This window comes from Balaenoptera borealis, assembly GCF_965194805.1.
Source record: "Balaenoptera borealis genome assembly, chromosome: 2".
In the NCBI taxonomy this organism is placed as follows: domain Eukaryota; kingdom Metazoa; phylum Chordata; class Mammalia; order Artiodactyla; family Balaenopteridae; genus Balaenoptera; species Balaenoptera borealis.
In genome coordinates, this window is record NC_138867.1 from 174895143 (window position 1) to 174919373 (window position 24231).

The following is a 24231-nucleotide window of genomic DNA, read 5'->3' on the forward strand; positions in this document are numbered from 1 at the left end:
AAATCCTGAACACAACGTCTTAGACTGCTCTGCCATCCTGACTTCCTCAAAATCCTATAAAAGTCCAAAGTACCTTTTATGATACACTTCATGGTCACGTGTACCTTGCAGTCATTCTTATTATCAGAATTCATTACCCTCCTCTCTTTGACTACAGGTGTAATCATGCAGGTCACTGGCAAGTGGGCACTGAAAAAACATAATTTAAGTTTGGGGTATTAATTATGAGTGAGAAATTAGTTTCATGTCAAAAACTGTAGATATTAAAAAATAAAATATGCCTGAGAAAAATTACCTGAACTTTTATGGAAATGATAACACTGACTCATAATTTATAAAGATGAAATGAAGAAAACCACAAAGTTTATTTGAAAATCCACAATTATAATGGGACTTTTTAATATATCCTCTTAGGAAATAAAAAACACAGTATTTCTTATCATGTGACAGCTTAGAAAAGAGTTAATAATATATTTCAATGAAAGAAATACAGAAGGTTTCTTTTGACAAAAAAATGCGCACACATATTTGAAAACATTTAGACATACATTCAGCTACAAGGAATAGGAGACACCCACGGTCCTGCTGACATGAGGAAGGTGCTTATTCTCACATGGAAGGACCAGGTGAAGGCAGCCAGTGTACAATCAGCAGAGAAACAAACTCCCATGTCGTTCTTTACTGACTGCACCTTAGTAAATGCAAACATTCTCACTAGCACTGCTAAAAGCATAATGCGTTTCCTGTGCAAATTAGACCTTATATGGATATAAGTAGAGAAGAGGGGAATCAGATAATACTTCCAAGCATGAAAGTCTGAATTAGTTTCCTGATAGACACAAAAGAACTTACCAAAAAATCCAAACTTTAATGGATCTTTGATGTGGATCTTGGAAAGACATCAGTGGAAACCCACAGCTCTACAAAAATGGAAATCAAACAGTTGGTGGTGGTTTTGAGGATACTCTTGATTAGAAGATCAACAATCCAGAAAATAGGCTGGAAGATGGTATCCCTGAAGTTCCTATATGTATCAGTCTCTCTCCCTGTATGGTGGCTCCAAACTCTGACTAATGCCATGTTCGTTTCTGCCTTCCAAATCCTATGCAAGTGAGGCTATTGGTGAATTCTAACATGGAGCCATAAGGGGGATGAATTCTGTAAACTCTAGTTCCTAACATTATCCACAGGGAGGATATCTCCAATTTTACATTTTTTGGGGCCTTTCATATCTCTCTGCTTAAATCAAACTCTATTCACCAAATACCAGTCAGAATAAAGGACAAAAAGCAAAGGCCCAAATGTGAAAATAATAACTCACATGAAACTATATTCTTTCATAAACTTGACACACACAAAAATTTTTTTCCAACTGTTTATTCATATGGAAAGTGGAAAAAGGCTCAGATACCCGTCACCCCTAAAGAGGAGCTTTGTCAGTAACAAAGGTGGAATATATATACTGGACTAGGGATATCTAGAAACCACCACAAAGCCAGTAGGAAAATCCAAACTATCATTTTTCAGTGGTCCTTTAACACAGAACAAATAAAACATTATTTAAAAATTAACCTAATTGCTTATTAGAAACACACTTTAATTCATGCAAGGATCCAACAGGTTCAAAACTGAGAGAAAATATTAACTAATTTAAGAAAAAAGGACTACCTATTACTCATATGTACTACTGTTGAAAACAACTTGTAGAATTATCTCACTTCAATATTCATTTCTAAAAATTAACCGGTAGAAATCCACGGTCCAGTGATGCACTTCAAGGAAGAGGTTTGATAAACATAATATATTTACAACATTAATAACAAGTTTTTCATGCTGAAAGTTTTCTGGAACATTATACATAAATCAATTTCCATCAAACTTTGTCATGTTACTTACATTTTTTCTTTTCTGTAGGAGATTTCATATGTAATGTGGGCCCATGAAGACTTACCATGCTGTTTAACTTCTTTTGTTTTTTGGTTTTTTTGGCCACACCACGCAGCATGTGGGATCTTAGTTCCCCAACCAGGGATCGAACCTGCAGCCCCTGCATTGGAAGCATGGAGTCTTAACCAATGGACTGCCAGGGAAGTCCCTTACCATGCTGTTTACATTCAGGAAGATTATCCAGTGAGTCTTTTTGTGCCTTCTGAAGGAATTAAGATGACTGTAGGCTTTCCCACATTCTTCACATTTATATGGTTCTCTCCACTGTGCAGTCTCACATGTCTTAGACAGTTTGAGTGACAAATGAAGGCTTTTCCACATTCACTACATTTATAGGGTTTCTCTCCAGTGTGAGTTTTTTCATGTGTGTAAAAGGAATGGTAATAACTAAAGGCTTTACCACAATGTTTACATTCATAGGGTTTCTCTCCAGTATGAGTTTTTTCATGTGTTTGTAAGGAATAGTAATAACTGAAGGCTTTACCACATTGTTGACATTCATAGGGTTTCTCTCCAGTATGAGTTTTTTCATGTTTGCGCAGATAACTGGGACACACGAATGCTTTACTACATTGCTTACATTCATAGGGTTTCTCTCCAGTGTGCATTTTCACATGCCTTCGATAGTTTGTGTGACAAATGAAGGCTTTCCCACATTCCTTACATTCATAAGGTTTCTCTCCACTGTGAGTTCTTTCATGTTTTCGAAGAGAACTGGGACAACTGAATGCTTTACTACATATTTTACATTCATACGGTTTTTCTCCAGTGTGATTTCTTACATGTACTTGGAAACCTCTTTGAGAACTGAAAGCTTTACCACATTGTTTACATTCATAGGGTTTTTCTCCTGTGTGAGTCCTTTCATGTGTTTGAAAGGAATTGTAATATCTGTAAGTTTTCCCACATTCCTTACATTCATAGGGTCTCTCTCCAGTATGAGTCCTTCTGTGTATTTTCAAGGAACTATAATAACTGAAGGCTTTACCACAGTGTTTACATTCATAGGGTTTCTCTCCAGTATGAGTTCTTTCATGTATTTGTAAGAATTTGTAATCTCTGTAAGCTTTACCACAATGTTTACAATCATAGTGTTTCTCTTCAGTGTGAGTTCTTTCATGTTTTCGAAGGTAACTGAGAAAGCTGAATGCTTTACTACATTTTTTACATTCATAGGGTTTTTCTCCAGTATGATTTCTTTCATGTAACTGGAAGTCTACGTGAGAACGGAAAGCTTTACCACATTGCTTACATTCATAGGGTTTCACCTCAGTATGAGTTCTTTCATGTTTCCGAAGAGAACCAGGACAAATGAAAACGTTACTACATTTTTTACATTCAAACGGTTTCTCTTCTGTGTGAGTCCTTAAATGTGTTTGAAAATTTTGATGATATCCATAGGCTTTTCCACATTGTATACATTGATAGGATTTTTCTCCAGTGTGGGTTCTTTCATGTATTTGAAGAGAATTTGAAGAAATAAAGGTTTTGCCACATTCCTTACATTTATGAGGAGAATTTCCAGTGTGCGTTACCTTGTGTCTTTGAAAACTTCTGAGCCACATGAAGGTTTTCCCACATTCCACACATGTATAGGTTTTCTTTCCATTGTGATTTCCTTCATGTTTTTCAAAATACTGGAGATAATGGAAGACTTCCCCATGTTCCTTACATTTATATGGCTTCTCCCCATATTTCTGATATTCATATGGTTTATGTCCAGTGTGACATCTCATGTGTCTATTAAGGGATGAAAGACGCATGAAGACTTTTCCACATGCACTGCATTCATGTGGTTTCACTCCAGCAGTTTTCTTGTTCAGACTGAGATTTGAAATAAAGCTGAAGTTTTCTCCACATTGACTACCCTCTTTATTTTCAAAGAGTCTTCCTACCACATGATTTCTGTAAAATAGGAGAAGCATGTTATCAATGATTTCTTTATTAATGATTTTATATTTATTAGAATACTTGAACTACATTTTTATGATTTATCTCCAAAGTGTAGATTTCCTGCCTTGCCTAAATTATCTGGAATTGAATATACTGAATACCCTGCAACGGGACTTCACCCTTGCTATCATCAAAACAGTGATATCCATACATAGGGTTTATGAATACTGTTTCCAAGTGAACTATTTTGCAAACACTGAAAATCTATATCATATATAAGAGGGTATTTTGGTGAAAATCTTCTAAGAATAAATACATTTGAAGTCAGGCTTATTTCTTTTGTTTGCTTGTTTTTAAAATTTCATATTATACCAGGACTCTGACATGAGAGAGTACTTTCTATTGTGAGAGAGACTCACCTTGGTTTTCTCCTCTGATTTTTGTACTGATCTTCAACGTCATGATCTTCCCATTTCTTCCCTAAAATGCAAACCCAGAAAAATGACTCCAAAATATTAGGAATTATATAAAAATTATTAGATTCTAGTTGTATAATGAGCTGTGACCATGCCTAGCTTATTTACCAATGTGCTCCCTTTCCACATTCTACATGAACAATGTTCATGGGCAAGAAAACTTGTTCTCTGACAAAGTAAAGGAAAGTTGTCATCCTTACCTACTGAGGCCAGGTTCCTCAAGGTTTCCCGCATCACATCTCTATAGAGTTTCTTCTGTGAAAAATTCAGTAAAGCCCATTCCTCGAGGGTGAAGTTCACAGCCACATCCTCAAAAATCACTGAGTCCTAAAACATACCAAATATGTGTATGGTAGGATGAGTAAGACTGACAGCATTGGACACCTATACTCCATTTATAGGCAGGTTATGTATGATTCTGCTATTTCCAAACCTTTATTCTATGACTTGATCATCAAAAACTCTCTGTCCACACTTACTTCCTCATAAATTTAACAGCATCATGAACACATGGCTATTACATACTTTTATAGTGATCATATTATATATTACTGCTCTCTAATGGAAGGGTCCAGAGTATGTTGGGAAATGACACAATGCTATATAAATGAAACAAATGTTATCATTTTAAGACCATTCATTCCTTGTGAGAAAACCTTTCATCTCCTTCTTTATTACCTACTGTTTACAGCACTCCATGAAGCAGAAGGTCAGATCTACATGAGGTTTCAATGAATAAAAACATGGTAAAGAAATAGAGGGTTTCTCTTTTATTTTCATCACCAAACATGAGATTCCAGGAGGCCTGTGGAAAGCAAACGTTTAACAAAGCCTAGCTGGCCATATAGTTCTAGGTACTCCAGGCCATTAGAAGTAATCAGATGCAAGTGGCTGAATGCAAATATTCTGTGGAGAATATTACTTTTAACTTGTATAATATTCACCACAGATGCAATTCTTCCTCTCTCTCTGTTCTATTTGATGGGCTAGAAAGTAATTTGGATCTTAGAGCTCAGACATGAGGAAGAAGACATGACAACTTAGATTACAAAATCCGTACACTCATGTGCCTCAGAGCAGCTTCTAGCCAACTCTTGGCAAACATAGACATAGACACTCAATCAAGAATATGCAAGAGGGGCACTTCCCTGGTGGCGCAGTGATTAAGAATCCGCCTACCAATGCAGGGGACACAGGTTTGAGCCCTCGTCTGGGAAGATCCCACATGCCACGGAGCAACTACGCCCGTGCGCCACAACTACTGAGCCTGCACTCTACAGCCCGCAAGCCACAACTACTGAGCCCGCGCGCCTAGAGACCCTGCTCTGCAACAAAAGAAGCCACCACAATGAGAAGCCCACACACCACAATGAAGAGTAGCTCCTGCTTGCCGCAACTAGAGAAAGCCTATGTGCAGCAATAAAGACCCAACGCAGCCAAAAATAAATAAATAAATTTATTTTTTAAAAAAAGAATATGCAAGAGGGCCTTCCCTGGTGGCACAGTGGTTAAGAATCCGCCTGCCAATGCAGGGGACACAGGTTCAAGCCCTGGTCCAGGAAGATCCCACATGCCACAGAGCAACTAAGCCCGTGCGCCACAACTACCGAGCCTGAGCTCTAGAGCCCGCGTGCTACACTTACTGAAGCTTGCACGCCTAGAGCCCGTGCTCCACAACAAGAGACGCCACCACAATGAGAAGCCCACGCACCATAACGAAGAGTGGCCTCCGCTCACCACAACTAGAGAAAGCCCACACGCAGCAACAAAGATCCAATGCAGCCAAAAATAAATAAATAAAAATAATTTTTTAAAATAATAAATAAATAACCTATTTTAAAAATATAAAGTACAAAAAGAGAAGTAATAAAAATTAGAAAAGAAATCAACAATATGAGAAATCAATAGAGAAAAATCAGTAAAACCAAAAGCTGCTTCCTTTAAAAGATTAATAAAATTGACATACATCTATACAAGCTGAGAAAAAAGATACTAATATCAAGAATGAAAGGAGAGGAAATCTGACAAAATTCAAAATCCATTTATGACAGCAAACTAGAAATAGCGGGAAATTTCCTCATCCTGAGAAAGATCATCTACAAGAAACCTGCAGTTAACATGATACCTCCTGGTGAGAAATAAGATGCTTTCCTGGTAAGATCAGGAAGAAGGCAATGATGTTCATTCTCACCAGTACTGATCAAAACTATACTGAAACTGTATTGATCAAAACAAAGAAGGAGAAAGGTATACAGAATGGGAAGTAAAAAATACTTGTGTCTTTGTTGCACACGACATGATCATCTAAGGAGAAAATCTCAAAAAATCAACAATAATAAAGAAGCCCCATGAACTAACACATGAGTAGATTAAGGTTTAAGGATAAATGGTTAATACACTAAAATCAATATTTTCTTATAGATCCAAACAAATATAATCAACTGATCTTTGACAAATGATCAAATGCAATTCAATGGAGAAAACATAGTATATTCAACAAATAGTGCCAGGAAAACTCAACATGCATATACAAAAAACCCCCACAACTCTACATATGGATCTTATACCTTTCACAAAAATTAACTCAAAATGGATCACAGATCTAATGTAAAATGCAAAATTACTAGAAGATAACATAGGGGAAAATGTAGGCAACCTTGGATTTGGTGATGAATTTTTAGATAAAACACCAAAAGCAAGATCAATGAGAGAAAAAAAAATAGTAAGTTTGACCTCATTAAATGAAAACCTGCTCTGTGAAAGACAGCATTAAGAGACTGAATACACAAGCCACAGTCTGGGAGAAAAATCTTTGCAAAACATTTATCTGGGGACTTCCCTGGTGATCTAGTGGTTAAGAAAACGCCCGCCAATGCAGGGGACACAGGTTTGATCCCTGGTCCCGGAAGATCCCACATGCCGCGGGGCAACTAAGCCCGTGGGCCGCAACTACTGAGCCTGTGTGTTCTGGGGCCCGCGTGCTGCAACTACTGAAGCCCGTGCGCCTAGAGCCAGTGCTCCACAAGAGAAGCCACTCCAATGAGAAGGCCACGCAGCAGAGGGAAGAATAGCCCCCCTCTCGCCGCAACTAGAGAAAGCCCGTGCGCAGCAACTAAGATCCAGCACAGCCAAAAGAAAAAGAAAAAGAGAGTTAGCATGGAAAAAAAAAAAAAAACATTTATCTGATAAAGGACTAGTATCCAAAATGTCCAAAAAACTCTTAAAACTCAACAATTAGAAGACAGGCAAATGATGTGAACACACACCTCACCAAAGAAGGTATACGGATTGTAAATAAGCATAAGAAAAAATGCTCAACATCATATGTCATTAGGAATTCCAAATAAAAGGAGGAGATATTACTAGACACCACAATGGTTGAAATTCAAAACACTGAGAACCATGACCAAATGATGGAGAAGATGTGGGACAACAGGAACCCGCATTCATTGCCGGTGGGAATGGAAAACGATATGCCTACTCTGGAAGATGGGAGGTTTCTTAAAAAACTAATCCTATTCTTGCCAGACAAGCTAGCAATCGGGCTTCTTCGTATTTCCCCAAAAAGAGTTGAAAAATTATGCTCATAAAAAAAACTTGGGGGACTTCCCTGGCGGTCCAGTGGTTAAGACTCAGTGCTTCCATTGCAGGGGGCATGGGGTTCAATCCCTGGTGGGGGAACTAAGATCCTGCATGCCAGATGGGAAGCCAAAAAACAAAACAAAACAAAACAAACAAAAAACCCAAAAGAACTCTCTCAAAAAAAAAAAAAAAAAACCCACAGAAACAAAAAAAAACTTGCACGTGAATTTTTATAAGAGCTTTATTCATGATTGTCAGGACTTACAGGTAAAAAGATATCCCCCAATTGCAAATGGAAAATTAATCATGGGAACATCCATACGATAAAATATATCAACAAGTAATAAAAGGAAATGAGGTATCAAGCGAAAAAGATGTGGATAAATGTTAAAAATCATATTGCTAAGTGAAAGCAACCAATATGACGAGTCCACACACTGTATGATTCCAGGCACAGTTCTGGAAAAGACAAAACTGAGAAAGTGAAAGATTTTTGGTTGCCAGAGATTTGGGAGTGAGAAGGAATGAATGAGTAGGTGGAACATGAGAGAATTTTAGGGCAGTGAAAGTATTCTACAGGACACAGGAATCATGGACACATGTAACTGTCCGTGGATACATTGCCAAAGCCTGAAGACAGTATAACAAAATATAAAAAATAAGGCAAACTATGTGGAGGTAGAAGGATTATGTGGGAACTCTCTGTACTTTCTGATCAAGTTTTCTGTAAACCTAAAATTGTTTGCTGTAAAAAAAAGTAAAGTCTTATAGGAAAAAAAAAAAAGATAAAGACAGCTGCATTAATATTCATCCCTGATGACTGATGACTGAAAAAGGCCATCTTCAGTCAATTGATTTGAAGTTATTTCAATGAGCCATTTTGGTGCTCTTAATGAGGCCTGGAGCCTGAGACCTGGAAAAGAGAGGGTAAAACTACACTGAATGCCGTGTTCCACAGCCCAGCACTGTATATTCTGAAAAGTGAAATGAGTGCCTTGGTTACTATCAGTAGTGCCTGGGACTCTGACGCGGATAAGAGTGTTCTGGCGAGGCCCTGTGTTGTGGCCTCAGTATACATACAGACAAGTGTTATCTTGATTTCTATTGTGGGTATCTGTTAGGCAAGAGATTTCCAGAATTCTTTGACCACAAAGGGGCAACTCTTAGACAATCATTCAGGGGTCTGCAAACACATGCTGACGAAGGCAACTTCTGATCAGGGCTAAGACGACAGCCTGATGTTTGGTCAGTTGTGGACCCTTGAGACCCATCCTTCATCAGGCTGTCCTAAATGAGGGATGAAAAGCAGCAACTGCCTGAGCTGGATCATGTACGATTGCGGTGATGTTGTCTCTAATGTCTAAAACTCTCATTGCTTTTCACTCGGGGAATCCTAAGGAGCTCACAGGGAGCCTAGGGGCCTGGGAAAGGGGTGACCTCCTTGAGCACCTGGCACCTGGCAAGGAACTGAGGAGAAGGGAGGCCACCCCTCCTGCAGGCAGGTTATGGCAGGGGGGCCCAGGTTTAGCTGTATCTTGTCTCAAGGGTGTCTCTGTAGCTGAGCTCTTGGGGTGCTGTTTACAGGTCCCAAATCATAATGGGAATCTGGATGAGGGGTCACATGCTCAGGGCTATCTATTTTTAGCACAGCTCTGTCAGAAGGGATAATTGCAGGGACTTCCCTGGTGGCACAGTGGTTAAGAATCTGCCTGCCAATGCAGGGGACACAGGTTCGAGCGCTGGTCCGGGAAGATCCCATATGCCATGGACCAACTAAGCCCATGCGCCACAACTACTGAGCCTGCGCTCTAGAGCCCGCGAGCCACAACTACCGAAGCCCGCGTGTCTAGAGCCTGTGCTCTGCAACAAAGAGAAGCCACCGCAATGAGAAGCCCGTACACTGCAACAAAGAGTAGCCCCGCTCACCGCAACTAGAGAAAGCCCGTGCAGCAAGGAAGACCCAATGCAGCCAATAAATAAATAAATAAATTAATTAATTTAAAAAAAAAAAAGGAAGAGACAACTGCAGCTCGAATGCCATACACTTTGGGGCCTAGGGCAGGCTCTTGCATTAGAAGCCTATGAACAACTTATTTCTACCATGTCAGGGAGGGAGCAGGCCCCAGATTACCAAATAATTTTTAGGAATTTGAACAAGGTGTCAGTGTCTCACGTGCTATATATGGCAATAGACTCTGCGCTTTTTATGAGCTCTATTCTCAATATTTGAATATCCTGAATATCCTCAGAAGAGGATGCCATTGATGTAATGTCATACCTGTGCTTCTGGAGGAAGGTGGCTACAGTTCAGACCCTGCCTTCAGGGGCTGTGTGCAGTGGCAATGGTGTTGAGGTTCCCTGAGGGTAACCAGGTAAAAGAATATCATGTCCTTTTAGAAGTGAAGGCAACTGCAGTAGAGAGACTGTTAAAATAGACACTGAACAGAACAGACTTAGCCCAATCTGTGAGAGCAGAATGTTTACCAGATACTGAATGAATGGAGTCAAAAATTTCCACAATGTTGGGGACTGGGAATAGGGGTTTTTTGGTGTGATCATGGCCTCAAGGTTGCCATTATCCACCCTGAGGTGCCATTTGTTCTTTTCAGTTTGAAGAACATGCCAAATAAAGCTGTTAAAAGGAGAAGAGAGGGGATAATGACTTCTTCAGTAAACAGGTGTTGTACATTGGTTTGCAATCCTTCAAGAACCTGTTTAATTTACCTTGGGCCACAGTAAGTAATTTAACTGGGGTAAGGTCTTAGGGTCCCATTTTTCATAATGTAATTTGAAAGTGTCAAAGACTAAATTAAAATTTAATTTATAACTCATTGGTTCAGACCTTCCCCGCTGGGTGTGGGATAGTTTAAAACAATCATGGGGAATTCAGGTAAGACCACAGTTCTCATAGTTAAGGTGAAACATACCTATTTGTATTCTACATGATAGTTACTAACTTCTCTAAGATTATCATAGGTATCTGACTTAAATTTAAGGCATCCCACGTATAACTGTAATTTGAGCCATGGTATTGATTATTTGCATGAAGGTTTGAGAATTACTGTAGTATAGCAGATGGCAAAATTACTTCACCAACTATGTTGACCCCAAAGCCAAGTAGTGCCCTTTCATCTCTTTTGTTGTGTAAATTCTTTCAGTATATTTTGGATTTCCAATTGAGTCAAATTGTGGACCTTTGTTTCAGAATTTTTTTCTTTTGTCCTCTCCCTCTTGTCCTTCCCTGTTTTGTTTTTTTAGTCCCTGGATATGCTTCAGGAGAGGGGTGTCCTCTGTACCCTGCTATTTATAAATTTTTTCCTCCATAGAGCCTCAAATCAGTGCCATCAGGGTGACAGGCTGCCTCCAAGACAAGTGGTTGTTTTACGAAGTATAAGGAACCTGGGCTCAAGTCAGGTTTGAACTAATCCCTTGGCTGTTCCACAGGGTTGCCATGGTGTTGTCCTCTGTAACCTGGAAGGACAGGACGTTTGTTTCAACAGAGGCAGCAGCAGCAGCAGTAGAGGCACTTAAGTGTCCTAAGGAGCTCTCTTGAATTAAGAGTGTGGACTCAAGCCTGCCATCTAATACAGCCTTTCCCCCCTCTTCTCTATTTTTATATAACTGCTCTTTTGGGACTGACCACTCACTGGACCTACCTCTTGCACAGGATATAATCCCCCTCTTCAACCCGTGCCCCATACGTTGTGTCCAACACAGCCTCTGTCACAGCTTCACTATAATACAGATAAATCCCAACAAAGAAATCCTGGAGGGGATCAGGATGTTCCGGAGTGAATCTACTTTAGACCTTCTCCTCTTACGGATTTTTGCTAACCTTCGCATGAATTATTATTTAAAATAAACTGAGTAATTTATGTAAACCATATTTTTCTATTTAATAGCCTTTATTTTTAATTAACTTACTTTTGCTTTAAAATTTTTATTTTTAAATTTATTTAACTTTTACTTTTCTACAGAGGAAACCATTCTAAGATTTACTCCTTTGAACATTAATGCTTATAAAATTTAAACCATAAAAAATGAAGTTCCAAATCTCTTTCTAACTAAAATAAGAAGAGGCATCATACTTCCTCCTTGTATCTCACTCTAGGGGGTTATCTCAAGAATAAGCAACATTTTATAATACACTCAGGATTTGGTCCTAATCCATTAAATGTTTTAGGATTTTCAATGGTTTTATGGGACTTCCCTGGTGGTCCACTGGTTAAGACCCCACACTTCCAATGCAGGAGACACAGGTTCGATCCCTGGTCAGGCAACTAAGATCCCACATGCCATGCAGCAAGGCCAAAAAAAAAGGGTGGGGGGGGGGGTTAAGTAAGTTTTGAGTAGTTTTTCTCGTATCAATTAAAATAGGAACTCATTGCCTTACTAATATCACAGTATTTAAATTTTCAAAGCTCTCTAGGGTCACATATACTCAAATGACCTACAAAATGTAAAATCCACCTGAAAACTCAAATACACCCATCTCTTATCTTGAGGGTCTCTTGCCTAAAAGGAACAAATATTCTGCTTGGTTCCAGAATTTCTTGCCTTCCTCCCATTGTTTCTTTCAATCAATTTACATCTTCAAAGTCCAAGAATGAGAAATCTTACACACTCACACGGGAAATAATATCACAAACTACCAAGGGAAACAGAATTAAGAGTTGCAATATCCAAGATGTAAACGCATACAAGGAAAGAAACACAAATATTCGAATCAGGTGAGAGAAGCAGCCTGCTTCCCCATATTTCAGAAGCAGCCTTGCTTCCCAAGTTTGAGGTCCAGGCTCCCCTTGTTGGGACACAAACCCTAGAGTGGGTCAGTCCCTGGTAATGGAGGGTAGGGGCACCTGAGCAGTGTCAGGAACAAACTCTGGGAGCTCTGCACACTCTCTTCTCAAGACATAATGGAAACACTCCCTCTCTCAGGCTTCTGTTCTCACAAGTGAGGAACTCTTGGCCAGAAAGTATTTCAGATTGTGACCCAAATGAACTCTCCAATTCATAAACACTCTGTCCAGAAGACAGATCTCCTGACTTCACAGACTTCCTCTATGTACACAAATTACTCCCAGTGCATTTACACTGCGGATGCAAAGCTCAAGCCTACGTCTAGAAACAGGCCCTAGGAAAAGACAATTACAATCTCAGAAACAGCATCACTCCCTAGACCCCGACAAACGCCTCCTGCCATGTGCATGTACATCCCCAGCTTTTCAGGTCTCTGTAGCTTCTCTCAGCATAAAGGCTTCTTCCACAGTAGGTGTGAGCAGATAGGACACCCACAGGTGAGGCTCCCTAGAAGAACCAACTAGGCCTTCAAGTACTTCCCTTTGCATGGGGTGGGGAGGGGGCTAGCTTAGCTAAGAGACACTGACTTCAGGTCTCTGCTTCCCAGTTAGTTGCTCTGGACCAGCATCGATACTTTAAACACAGAAACCCAGTATTTGAACAGTCCGGTAAAATCACTTAAACCCAGTGTTTATGTATAAAGGATGAAAGAAAATTGTAAGGCATTTTTCTAATTCAACAACAAAACCCCCCCACAAACATCCATTCATTTCAGAAAATAAATGTCAGTTGATTATTATTTCCATGGGAAAAAATTGCGTGGAAAACAATCATAATTGAACACACTACTAGATGCTGGAAGCGTAAGCCCTGATATTGCATTTGAAATCACCCAAAAGAAAAAACCAGATCTCAGGGACTTCCCAGGTGGCGAAGTGGATAAGACTCCGAGCTCCCAATGCAGGGGGCCCAGGTTGGATCCCTGGTCGGGGAACTAGATCCCACATGCATGCCACAACTAAGAGTTCACAGGCCACAACTAAGGAGCCCACCTGCCACAACTAAGACCCGGTGCAACCAAATAAATAAATAAATAAATATTTTTTTAAAAAAGAAAACACCAGATCTCAGAATGTTACTACACTCTGTCATGGGAAGAAAAAAATGAAAGTGGAATAATGGAATACTTTATTTTTTCTGAAATCTACCTCTTTCTTGCCTCTTTGGAAATATTTTATACACTCTTCCAATTTATTAAGTACATTTTATACTTATTTGGAAAATGGAAACTTAAAACAAAAGTGAATAAAGTCACAAACTCAGGGAGGTGCAGTGCTGAAGTGGAACTGTGATAAAAGGACAGATCACCCAGGAGTCTCCAAAGAGGACTCTCTACCCAAAGGACTCACATAGGATGTCTGTGCCCAGGATAGGTCCTGGGGAGGAAAGGCATAAGGCTTTTATAAAACGTAGTTCCAGGTGGTTAATCTCTGATTTCCTCTCATGGAAAATATCCACAGGCAAAAAAACCAAATCTTTAAAAAGAGCCATCCATGGCTCAGTGGAGAAATGATAAACAATTAAAATACTGCGTAGTTTAAAACGCACCACGGAGGATAAGAGGTAATAATGATGGTATGAACTGGAGGGAGATCTGGATATTTAGGCATTTATTGCCAGCCCTAGGAAAACCAATCTGGGGGGACAGGGTCGTGCTCCTCAAACTTACAAAAGTGAGGGGGAAACGGTCTCCTGGGGAGATAGGAGAGACCCCACAGACCACAGTTCCTCCCACGCACGAACCCCGGAGACCGAGTCACGACCGTCCCAATGACCTTCGCCGTGATCAGCGCACAATCTAGAGGAGAAACGGCCGCCTGCCGAGCCCCCACGCTGCGCCGCGCCACCTGCGTACTCAGGTCCCCGAGCCCCGCAACTCACCATGTTTCGGTTTCTCGGGTTCCGGGTCGTCCACCTCAAGATTCCCGAGCAGCAAGTGCAGGTCACAGCAACAGAAGATGCGGCAGAGCCATCTGTACTTAACGGGTACCGAGAGGCAATCTAACCGCGGGAACACCTTGGCTCCAGCTCGCTGTCCACGCCACCCACGCCGTCAGCGGAGCTTCGCCCACACGTACGTAACCGGCGACTCCCCTGATTGGACAGTTCGCAAGGCCCCGCCCACCCGTGCCTGAGTGACAGCAGGCCGGCGGTCGGGTCTTTGAACAGAGCTATATTGACAGTGGGTGGGTGCTTTCCTCTCTAGAGACGCCGCTGCACTGACCCAAATGGCCGTGAACCCTCGCGGAACTGTGACACTGCTTCATAAATACGGTCACTTAAAAGTGGCCTCACCATACGTAATAATGAGTGTGACTCCACTTTGATCTTTGACCATTTCCTGTGGGCGACTTCCGTCCATCCCTCCCCACCCGGACTCGTTCGGTGCTTTATAAAGCCCGGCGGCCTCAGGGGCACTTGGCTCTGGTGGGAGGATGAACCCCGCAGTCCTAGACCAGCCCTGAAGCCTCAGACACTAGCATGTGTGAAACACAGAAAGAGAAACCACCGGAAAACCTTTTCAATTAAATTCCTTTAATACTCATTTTTTGAAAGATCAAAGGAGGCAAAACTGAAAGAACACTGCTGAGTAAAAACTAAGAGATGGTGAAGGTATGAAGGATAAAGAATATCGATAGACTTTCACCACTGCCCACAGGCCATTTATGAATCTTCATGATGATTCCAAGCATGTTTATATTATTACTAAATCTTACCACAAAACGTCTTGTACGTTTTTCCTCGAATATATCTGATGATAAAAATTTTAAGAAGTAATTAAGGTTGGAAAAGAACATACCTTGTGTATATTTGTTTGTCCTATAATGTAGCAATTCATGGTTTGGGCAGCAAAAACTGGTAACAGGCCAGTGTGTATTTAGAAAGGATGTTTTACATAAATTCATTATCGTATGTACTTTCAAAAGACAAAGGGTATTGATATGAAAAGATCTGGAGGATTTATCAATAGAACAAATAAGCGAAGTATATTACAATATATATACCATGCTACCTTTTCTATAACCTGCTGAGACAGGTAGACCTCTGACCACCACCCAAGGTTTGGTTGAGTAGTGGAGACTACCACACACCTACCAGAAATACATGAAAGGGTTAATTACTTGATAACTGAGGGCTCTGGGGAGAGCAGGCAGGCCTCTCAAGCAGGTGGGAAATGCCTTCAGAGAGCAAGGAAAGGAGCCTGGCCTGGGTTTTTTTATTGAGGTTAAGAGGTGAGCTAGGATGGGAATTCACACACACAGTGGGGGCTTTCTGGTGAATCTCTTGCCAGCACCGACACAGCAAGTTGTCACTTTTTTTTAATCACTTTGTACTGATGTGGGGCACAAGGGGAAGAAGGAGGGATAGACCATAAAGTTGTCAGCTGTCGGATAATAAAAATATATGTACTGGGCTTCCCTGGTGGTGCAGTGGTTGAGAGTCTGCCTGCCAATGCAGGGGACACGGGTTCGAGCCCTGGTCTGGGAAGATCCCACGTGCCGTGGAGCAACTAGGCCCGTGAGCCACAACTACTGAGCCTGCGCGTCTGGAGCCTGTGCTCCGCAACAAGAGAGGCCGCGATAGTGAGAGGCCCGCGCACCGCGATGAAGAGTGGTCCCCGCTTGCCGCAACTAGAGAAAGCCCTCGCACAGAAACGAAGACCCAATACAGCCATAAATAAATAAATAAATAATTTAAAAAAAAAAAAAACTTCCTCCTCTAAAAAAAAAAAAAAAAAAAAAATATATATATATATATATATGTACTGGTTTCTGCCCCCCAGTTCCTGGCACAGAGCTCCTAAATCCTTTGTAAATTCCTAAGCGATAAGAACACTAGGAACACCTCTAGTTCTAATATTTCGTGTTTGACCCTGTCCCTGACACAGGGCTCCTGAAACGCTTGTAAATTCATAATTGATAAGAGCACTAGGACCATCTTTTGTTCTATTGAAGCAACTCTGCTTGGGCTCCCAGTTGGGGGCTGGTCACCAGAAAGAGCAAGCCATGATTAGGAGCTTGGAATTTTCAGCCCAACACCCCATCCTCCGGAGAGGGGAGAGGGGCTGGAAGTGGAGTTAATAATTGATCATGCCTATGTGAAGGAGCCTCCGTAAAATCCCAGTGGTATGGGGTTTAGAGAGCTCCTAGGTTGGTGAGCACATCTATATACGGGGAGGGTGATACACCCTAACTCCACAGAGACCCTCTCAGACATCACCCTGTGTATCACTTCATCTGGCTGTTCTTCTGTATCCTTCATCATGTCCTTTAATAAACTGGTAAATTAAGTGAATGTTTCTGTGAGTACTGTGAGCTGCTCTAGCAAATTAATCAGACCCAAGGAGGGGGTTGTGTGGGAACCTCAGATTTATAGGCAAGTCAGACAGAAGTTGTGAGTAACCTAAGAACCTACACTTGCAACTGGCATCAGAAGTGGGGAGGAAGCAGTCTTGTGGGACTGAGCCCTTAACCAGTGGGACAGGATGCTATCTCTGCCTTGATACTGCTCGGATTAAGTTGCAGGATACCTGGCAGGTGTCACAGAGAATTGTTTATTGTGGAGAAAAACCCTCACACATTTGGTATCAGAAATGTCAGAAGTGATTGTTCTGGATGAGTATAAAGGAGACACACAAGAGGAAAGAACTGGGATTTTGCCCACTGAGGAAGACTACTTGGTTTTTCTAACACACCAGCAGTCAAATATTTAAAAAATGGAGTCAGAGACCTTGGGTTTTTGTTTTTCCAGATAAGAAGCTTAGAAGGTGACATTCCCATCTTCACTATTTAAAAAAGCAAACAAACTTAAAAGCAACCGCTCTTCTTAGATCTATCAAAGAATTGAGGTTGCAGGGCAAACCGCTACCTCCAAAATTTGAAAGAGAGAAAAACAGCTATTCTGAAATATGCCCAAAATATTCTATTTTGCTTAACAAGGCCTGTCCTCAAAAGATTCTATTTCACCAAAATCTAACTCCTGGGATTTTACTAGCCAAACTGACACGGTGGGAAGGAAATTGTCAATTTGAGCTTCCCCTACCCTCTCTGCCTCACCTAAGTTGAGGGTAGCAGTGGGGACTCAGAAACACTTGGGAGGTTGGAGAATTCCCTGGCGGTCCAGTGGTTAGGACTCTGCACTTTCACTGCTGAGGGCTTGGGGTCAATCCCTGGTCTGGAAACTAAGATATTCCACGAGCCATGCGGCGCGGCCGAAAACAAAACAGAACAAAGCAAACAAAAACTTGTGAGGTTAATAGGTTATTTTTCCCTCCTGACTTCAAACATGCAGTGTGTTTTCTGAAAGCATTTATCAAACTCTCCAAAACCAACTGGATGGCCTACAATTCAATTCAATTCTGCTAATAACTAATCAGAGTTAAGCTCAGACTCCACAGTATAAGGACTCCTCAGTCCCATGAGACTGCCCCCATGTTACATGCTAGCCACAAATTGGGGGGGCAGCCTACACACATTTCTGCATAGCCCACTACAAATTCAGAGGCTCCTTGAACACCTCACACTTGCTGATTGTCTAGAACGATCATCAGAGTGAAGAAAAGCACTTTACTTATTATTACCAGTTTATTGTAAAAGATACAAGTCAGGAACAGCCAAATGGAAAGGGTGCACCGGGCAAAGTGGTGGTCGGGGGCTAGGGAGCTTCCATGCCCTCTCCTGGCATGACAGCCTCCCAGCATGGTGATGTGTTCGCCAACTCAGATCTCTCTGAATCCCGAGGTTTAGACGTTTCCATGGAGTTTCCTTATGTCGACCATTGGTGAATAACTCTATCTCCAGCCCTTCTCTCCTCCCCAGAGGCTGGGAACTGGGCTGAACGTTCTAAGCCTCTAATCAAAGCTTGGTCTTCCTAGCAACCAAGCCCCATCCTGAAGCCATCTAGGGGCCTGGAAACAGTTGCCTCATTGGGACGTAAGATGCTCTTATCACACTTATCACTCAGAAAGTCCAAGGGCTTTAGGAGGTCTTTGCTAAGAACCATGGGCAAAGACCAAACATTTTTCTTATCATACCACAGAAGGTCACACAGCCCAGGGATACAGGCTCATTAAAATACTGAGACCAAATCATAGGACGATAGAACATTTCCTCTCCACCCACAACATGCCACTACATCAAGAAAAGTCCTGTTTAATAACAGTTGGAAATACTGAAAGAACTGTATGTTTCCAAACTTATTTAAGAAGTCTCTATAGTATCCTCAAAGATGTCATGGGAAACAAAAGCAAGGAACCTGAGGATACTTTAGCCACTGACAGTTACAAGAAATAGTAAACATAGCCTAAATCCTTGGATAAACATAAAACCTTACACTAAAGACCTAGTTACCTCAGTTCCTTTTTACAGTACATCATGTCCAGTATTCAAGAAAAAATTAAAAGGCACAATAGAAAGCTTAAAATTTTTTTTCCAGTGGATAAAGAAGATGTGGTACATATATACAGTGGAATACTACTCAGCCATAAAAAAGAACAAAATAATGCCATTTGCAGCAGCATGGATGCAATTAGAGATTATTATACTAAGTGAAGTAAGTCAGAAAGAGAAAGACAAATACCATATGATATCACTTATATGTGGAATCTAAAATATGACACAAATCAACCTATCTATGAAACAGAATCAGGGACATAGAGAATAGACTGGTGGTTGGCAAGGAGGAGGGGGGTGGGAGAGGGTTGGATTGGGAGTTTGGGATTAGCAGATGCAAACTGATATATATAGAATGGATAAACAAGGTCCTACTCTATAACACAGGGAACTATATTCAATATCCTGTGATAAACCATAATGGAAAAGAATATAAAAAAGAATGTGTATATATATATATATATATATATATATATATATATATATAACTGAGTCACTTTGCTGTACAGCAGTAATTAACACAACATTGTAATTCAACTATACTTCACTTAAAAATAAATTTTAAAAAAAGAATTAAAAAAATTTTTTCAGGAAATAGGACAAACAAAAGAACCTGATTCAGATGTAGCAGATATCTTGCAATTACCAGATATTTGAATCAAGCAAACATGATTATGCTGAAGGCTCTAATAGAAATAGCAGATGCATGCAAAAATAGATAGGTAATGTTTGCAGAGATGGAAACACTAAGAAAAAAACAAAAGAGAAATGCAAGAAATGTAAAACAAACAAAAAAACAGAACAGAAATGAAGTATTCCTGGGTAAAGGGGGGATGCTCATCACAGTGGAAATGTGTAAGGAAAGAACCAGTAAGCTTGAGAAAATGTCAATAGAACCTTTTATTTTGTGCAGGTCTCAGCCTATGAATAACTAATGTTATGGTTGGACCAGCCTTTGTGGTTCTTATTATGATTGCCGGTTGCCCTTCAGCAATAACCATCAGGAAACTTTGAAAAAAATAAAGGTTTATTATTTATAGGACCTGCAAATCACACAGCACACCAGGGGCCACACAGCGAGATTGTGGGGTATGGTGGGGAGTGACGGCGGGGGGGAGGGGGGCCTGGGGTTCTATTTTTATTGGGGTAGAGGGTGCGGGCCTAGGGTTCAGAAGCTCACTCTTTATTGGTGAATTTAAAATATAAGAGCAGGAATTTAAAGTGCAGTAAGAGGAAAACAAGTGGCTCAAATGGTCAGTTATTGAAATCAACCAAGATCTCTAAAACAAAGGAGTCTAAGTGGGGGGAGGTGGCCTGGCTCTTTGTGGCTGGCAAGAGCTGTCTTTGAAGTGGATGCCTCTTTGAAGTGGATGCCTCTTTGAAGTGGATGCCTCGGCAATCAAAGCTTAAGTCAAGCACTTGCATTACAAAAAGAGAAAACCCAACTGTCAGTAATTACACTGCATTTTTCCAAAGAGGTGAGAAGGACAACAAAGGCAGAACAGAAGTCCAAGAACTTTGGGAAAATCACAAAAGGTATAACAAACACAGAGCAAGAATATATGAAAGAGAAGAAAGATACAAAGAAACAGAAGAAATAAGTGAAGCAAACCACCGACCCAGGAACCTTATTTAAACAAACATCCCCAGGAAGCTCAAAAAATGAGCTAAACTGGAAATTCCCTGGTGGTCCAGTGGTTAGGACTCTGCGCTTCTAGTGCAGGGAGCCTGGGTTAGATCCCTGGTCAGAGAATTAAGATCCCGCAAGCCACGCGGCCATAGAAAAAAAAGAGCAAAACTGTATACTGGGGGTGGCTGACGAGTAACAGTGCTAGACGGGACCAGGATATGTGGGCAGTGAATTTTCTTAAATTAGACTTTCCTGTTTTACAGATTTATTTAAAATTAACAGAGAAATTTATGTATGCTAGATTTATCTGACAGCCTTTTTTAAACTTTTTTTTACATAGGAAATCATTCTAAGATTTAATTCCTTTAAACACTAATGGTTACAAAATTATAAACCATACAAAAAGAAAAGAAAATTTTCAAACTATTTCCAACTTAAAGGATATGCGGCATCCTAGTTTGTCCTTTCCCTATTCTCACACGGGGGTACTTTCAGGAATAAGTAGAGTATTATAATGCAATAGTGGTTTTAGTTTAGCCCCTTATATGTAGTAGTATTTTCAAAGATTTACATAAGCTTTGAGTAGTTTTCCTCACATCAATTAAAATAGAAATTCAATTACTTTAGTCTTTGAAATTTAAATGTTCTCTAGGGGCATGCATATACAAACACTGATCTAAAAATGAAAAATGTATCTGAGAACTTAAATATATTCATCTCACAAGTTGAAGTTATCTTGCCTAAAAGGAACAGAAATTCTTCTTAGTTCTGTCAACTACAAGTTGGCACCTGCCACTGGCACTTGCCATCTGCCTCTACGGGGATTAAATCATGCTCCGCTGCAGCTGCTGACTTTCAACACCCCCTGAAAGGAGTCCAGGGTGGAGAGCAGAAATAAGGAACTCTGTGCTCTGGGAAAAACTGGCAGAACAAGTCTTCAGATAGCTAGATATTTTCAGGAGATGATTTTATGAGCCCAATTCTGTATCTCCTCATATCTAGAAAAGTACTAAAATCCTTCATGGTGACGTCTGCTCCTCGTGACTAGCAGTAACCTTCACGAGACTAGCAGAAACCTTCTGTAAAAAATAGTGCTTGATTGCATGTATTCCCGCTTCACCAAAATCACATATATACTGACCTTCCCCCGTACTTCTTTGGAGCAGTTTCTCAGAGCTATCTGAGACGCTGTCTCCTGGGCTATACTCTTCATTTTGCCCCAAATAAAACATAACTCGCAACTTTCACGTTCTGCGTTTTTTTAAAGTCAGCAGATCCATAATTTTCTTGCCTTGATGACATCATTTCTCTCAATCAACTTACATTTTTAAGCTCAAGAAACAAACAATGTTATTTCTCACATAGGGAATTAATTACAAAGTGCTAAAGGAAACAAGAGCCAAAGGACTGCACTATTCAACGATAAAAGAATCCGAAGGAAAGAAACACAAATATTGGAATCAGCACAGATAAGCAGCCTGAGCTCCACAGGGCAGAAGGAGCCACATTCAGCAAGTTTAACACACGCTAGGCTATCCTGGTTGAGACAGAACCGCTGGACCAGGTCAGTCCCTGGTGAAGGAGGGTGGGGGCACCTGAGCAGCCACAGGAATGGACTCTGGGAACGCTATGCACCCTCCTCTCCCCAGGGAATAACGGAACCACTCCCTTTTTCAGGCTTCCATTCCCACAATGAGAAAACTCTGAGCAGGACTCAGTTTCAGGCTGTGACTAAAATGAGCTTCCAAATTCATGAGCCCTAACCCAGGACACAGAACTCTTGACTTTCACAGACTTTCTCAACGTAAACAAATACACTCTGAGGGCAGCTGCACTATGGATGCAGAACTCCAACCTACGTCTACAAACAGGCCCAGGAGAACCACAACTAAAAGCTCAAAAAGGGCATCAACCCCACTCCCCACCATGAGCATGTATATCCCCAGCTTTCGAGGGCTCTGTAGCTTTTCTCAAAATAAAGACTCCTTCTGCGGTGGGTGTGAGCAAGGACACCTGTTCAGGGAGACTCCCCAGGAAAAACAACCGGGCCTACAAATACTTCCTTTGCAGGCTCTTGGCGGGGCTGTGGGGTGGGGTTTGGGATGGCGGAGGCGAGTCGGGGGGGGCTTTGCTTGGAGACACTGACCTCAGGTCTCTGCTCCCAGTCACATTGCTTTGGACCACCACTGACATTTGAAATGACACAAACTCAGTATTTGAAGGATCAAGCAAAATCACACAAACCCAATGTTTATGTGAAAAGGAGAGTATAAAACTATAAGGCATTTTCCTAGTTCAACAAGAAAATTCACAGTATTCATTACTTTTGGAAAATAATATTATTTCCAAGGCAAGAAATTGTTTTATAAAGAATTAATCAGGGCTTCCCTGGTGGCGCAGTGGTTGAGAATCTGCCTGCCAATGCAGGGGACACGGGTTCGAGCCCTGGTCTGGGAAGATCCCACATGCCGCGGAGCAACTAGGCCCGTGAGCCACAACTACTGAGCCTGCGCGTCTGGAGCCTGTGCTCCGCAACAAGAGAGGCCGCGATGGTGAGAGGCCCGCGCACCGCGATGAAGAGTGGCCCCCACTTGCCGCAACTAGAGAAAGCCCTTGCACAGAAACGGAGACCCAACACAGCCATAAATAAATAAATAAATAAGACTTTCTCTCTATTTCACTGTCTTTATTAAAAAAAAAAAAAAAGTAATTTGTTTTTAAAAAAAAAAAAAAAGAATTAATCATGCAGGAACACTTCTGCTGTTCAAGTGTAAGCTCTGGAATTCCATTTGAAAATACCACCCTCCTCCCCAAGAAAGAAAAACATCCTATTACTACACACTCAGGAGAGGAAAAAAGGGAAACAAGAATTTAAGTAATTCTAGACTATTTTCTTTTAATATTTATTTATTTATTTGGCTGAACCGGGTCTTCGTTGTGGCATGCGGGATCTTTAGTTGAGATATGCGGGATCTAGTTCCCTGACCAGGGATCGAATCTGGGCCCCCTGCATTGTGAGCACGGAGTCTTAACCACTGGACCACCAGGGAAGTCCCTAGATTATTTTCTTTTTCTTTTTTTCTTTTTAATAAATTTATTTTATTTATTTATTTTTGGCTGCATTAGGTCTTCATTGTGGTGCGCGGGCTTCTCATCGCGGTGGCTTCTCTTGTCACGGAGCACGGGCTCTAGGCGCGTGGGCTTCAGTAGTTGTGGCTCACAGGCTCTAGAGCGCAGGCTCAGTAGTTGTGGCGCACGGGCTTAGTTGTTCTGCGGCATGTGGGATCTTCCCGGACCAGGGCTGGAATCTGTGTCCCCTGCATTGGCAGGTGGATTCTTAACCACTGCGCCACCAGGTAAGTCCTATTTTCTTTTTTTCTGCTATTCACCTATTTCCTGCCTCTTTGGAAATATTTTATACTTTCAAGCTCTATTGATCACTTAAATTATA

At 41.1% G+C, this 24231-nt stretch overlaps 1 protein-coding gene across 2 annotated transcripts; it reads right to left on the reverse strand.

Moving 5' to 3' along the window:
- Positions 1-850: 850 nt before the first annotated feature.
- On the reverse strand, positions 851-14896 carry LOC309624694 (uncharacterized protein). 2 transcript variants are annotated; one of them, XM_082383078.1, is made up of 5 exons: positions 14640-14896; positions 4517-4643; positions 4260-4320; positions 2101-3852; positions 851-920 (listed from the first exon to the last, which is right to left on the reverse strand). In XM_082383078.1, the coding sequence occupies exons 1-4, from the start codon at positions 14640-14642 to the stop codon at positions 2124-2126; spliced, it is 1920 nt and encodes a 639-aa protein (XP_082239204.1). In that variant the 5' UTR covers positions 14643-14896; the 3' UTR covers positions 851-920; positions 2101-2123. The 2 variants fall into 2 exon arrangements, with proteins under 2 accessions (XP_082239204.1, XP_082239203.1); XM_082383077.1 differs by lacking the exon at positions 851-920 and having other exon boundaries at positions 1915-3852.
- Positions 14897-24231: the final 9335 nt, after the last annotated feature.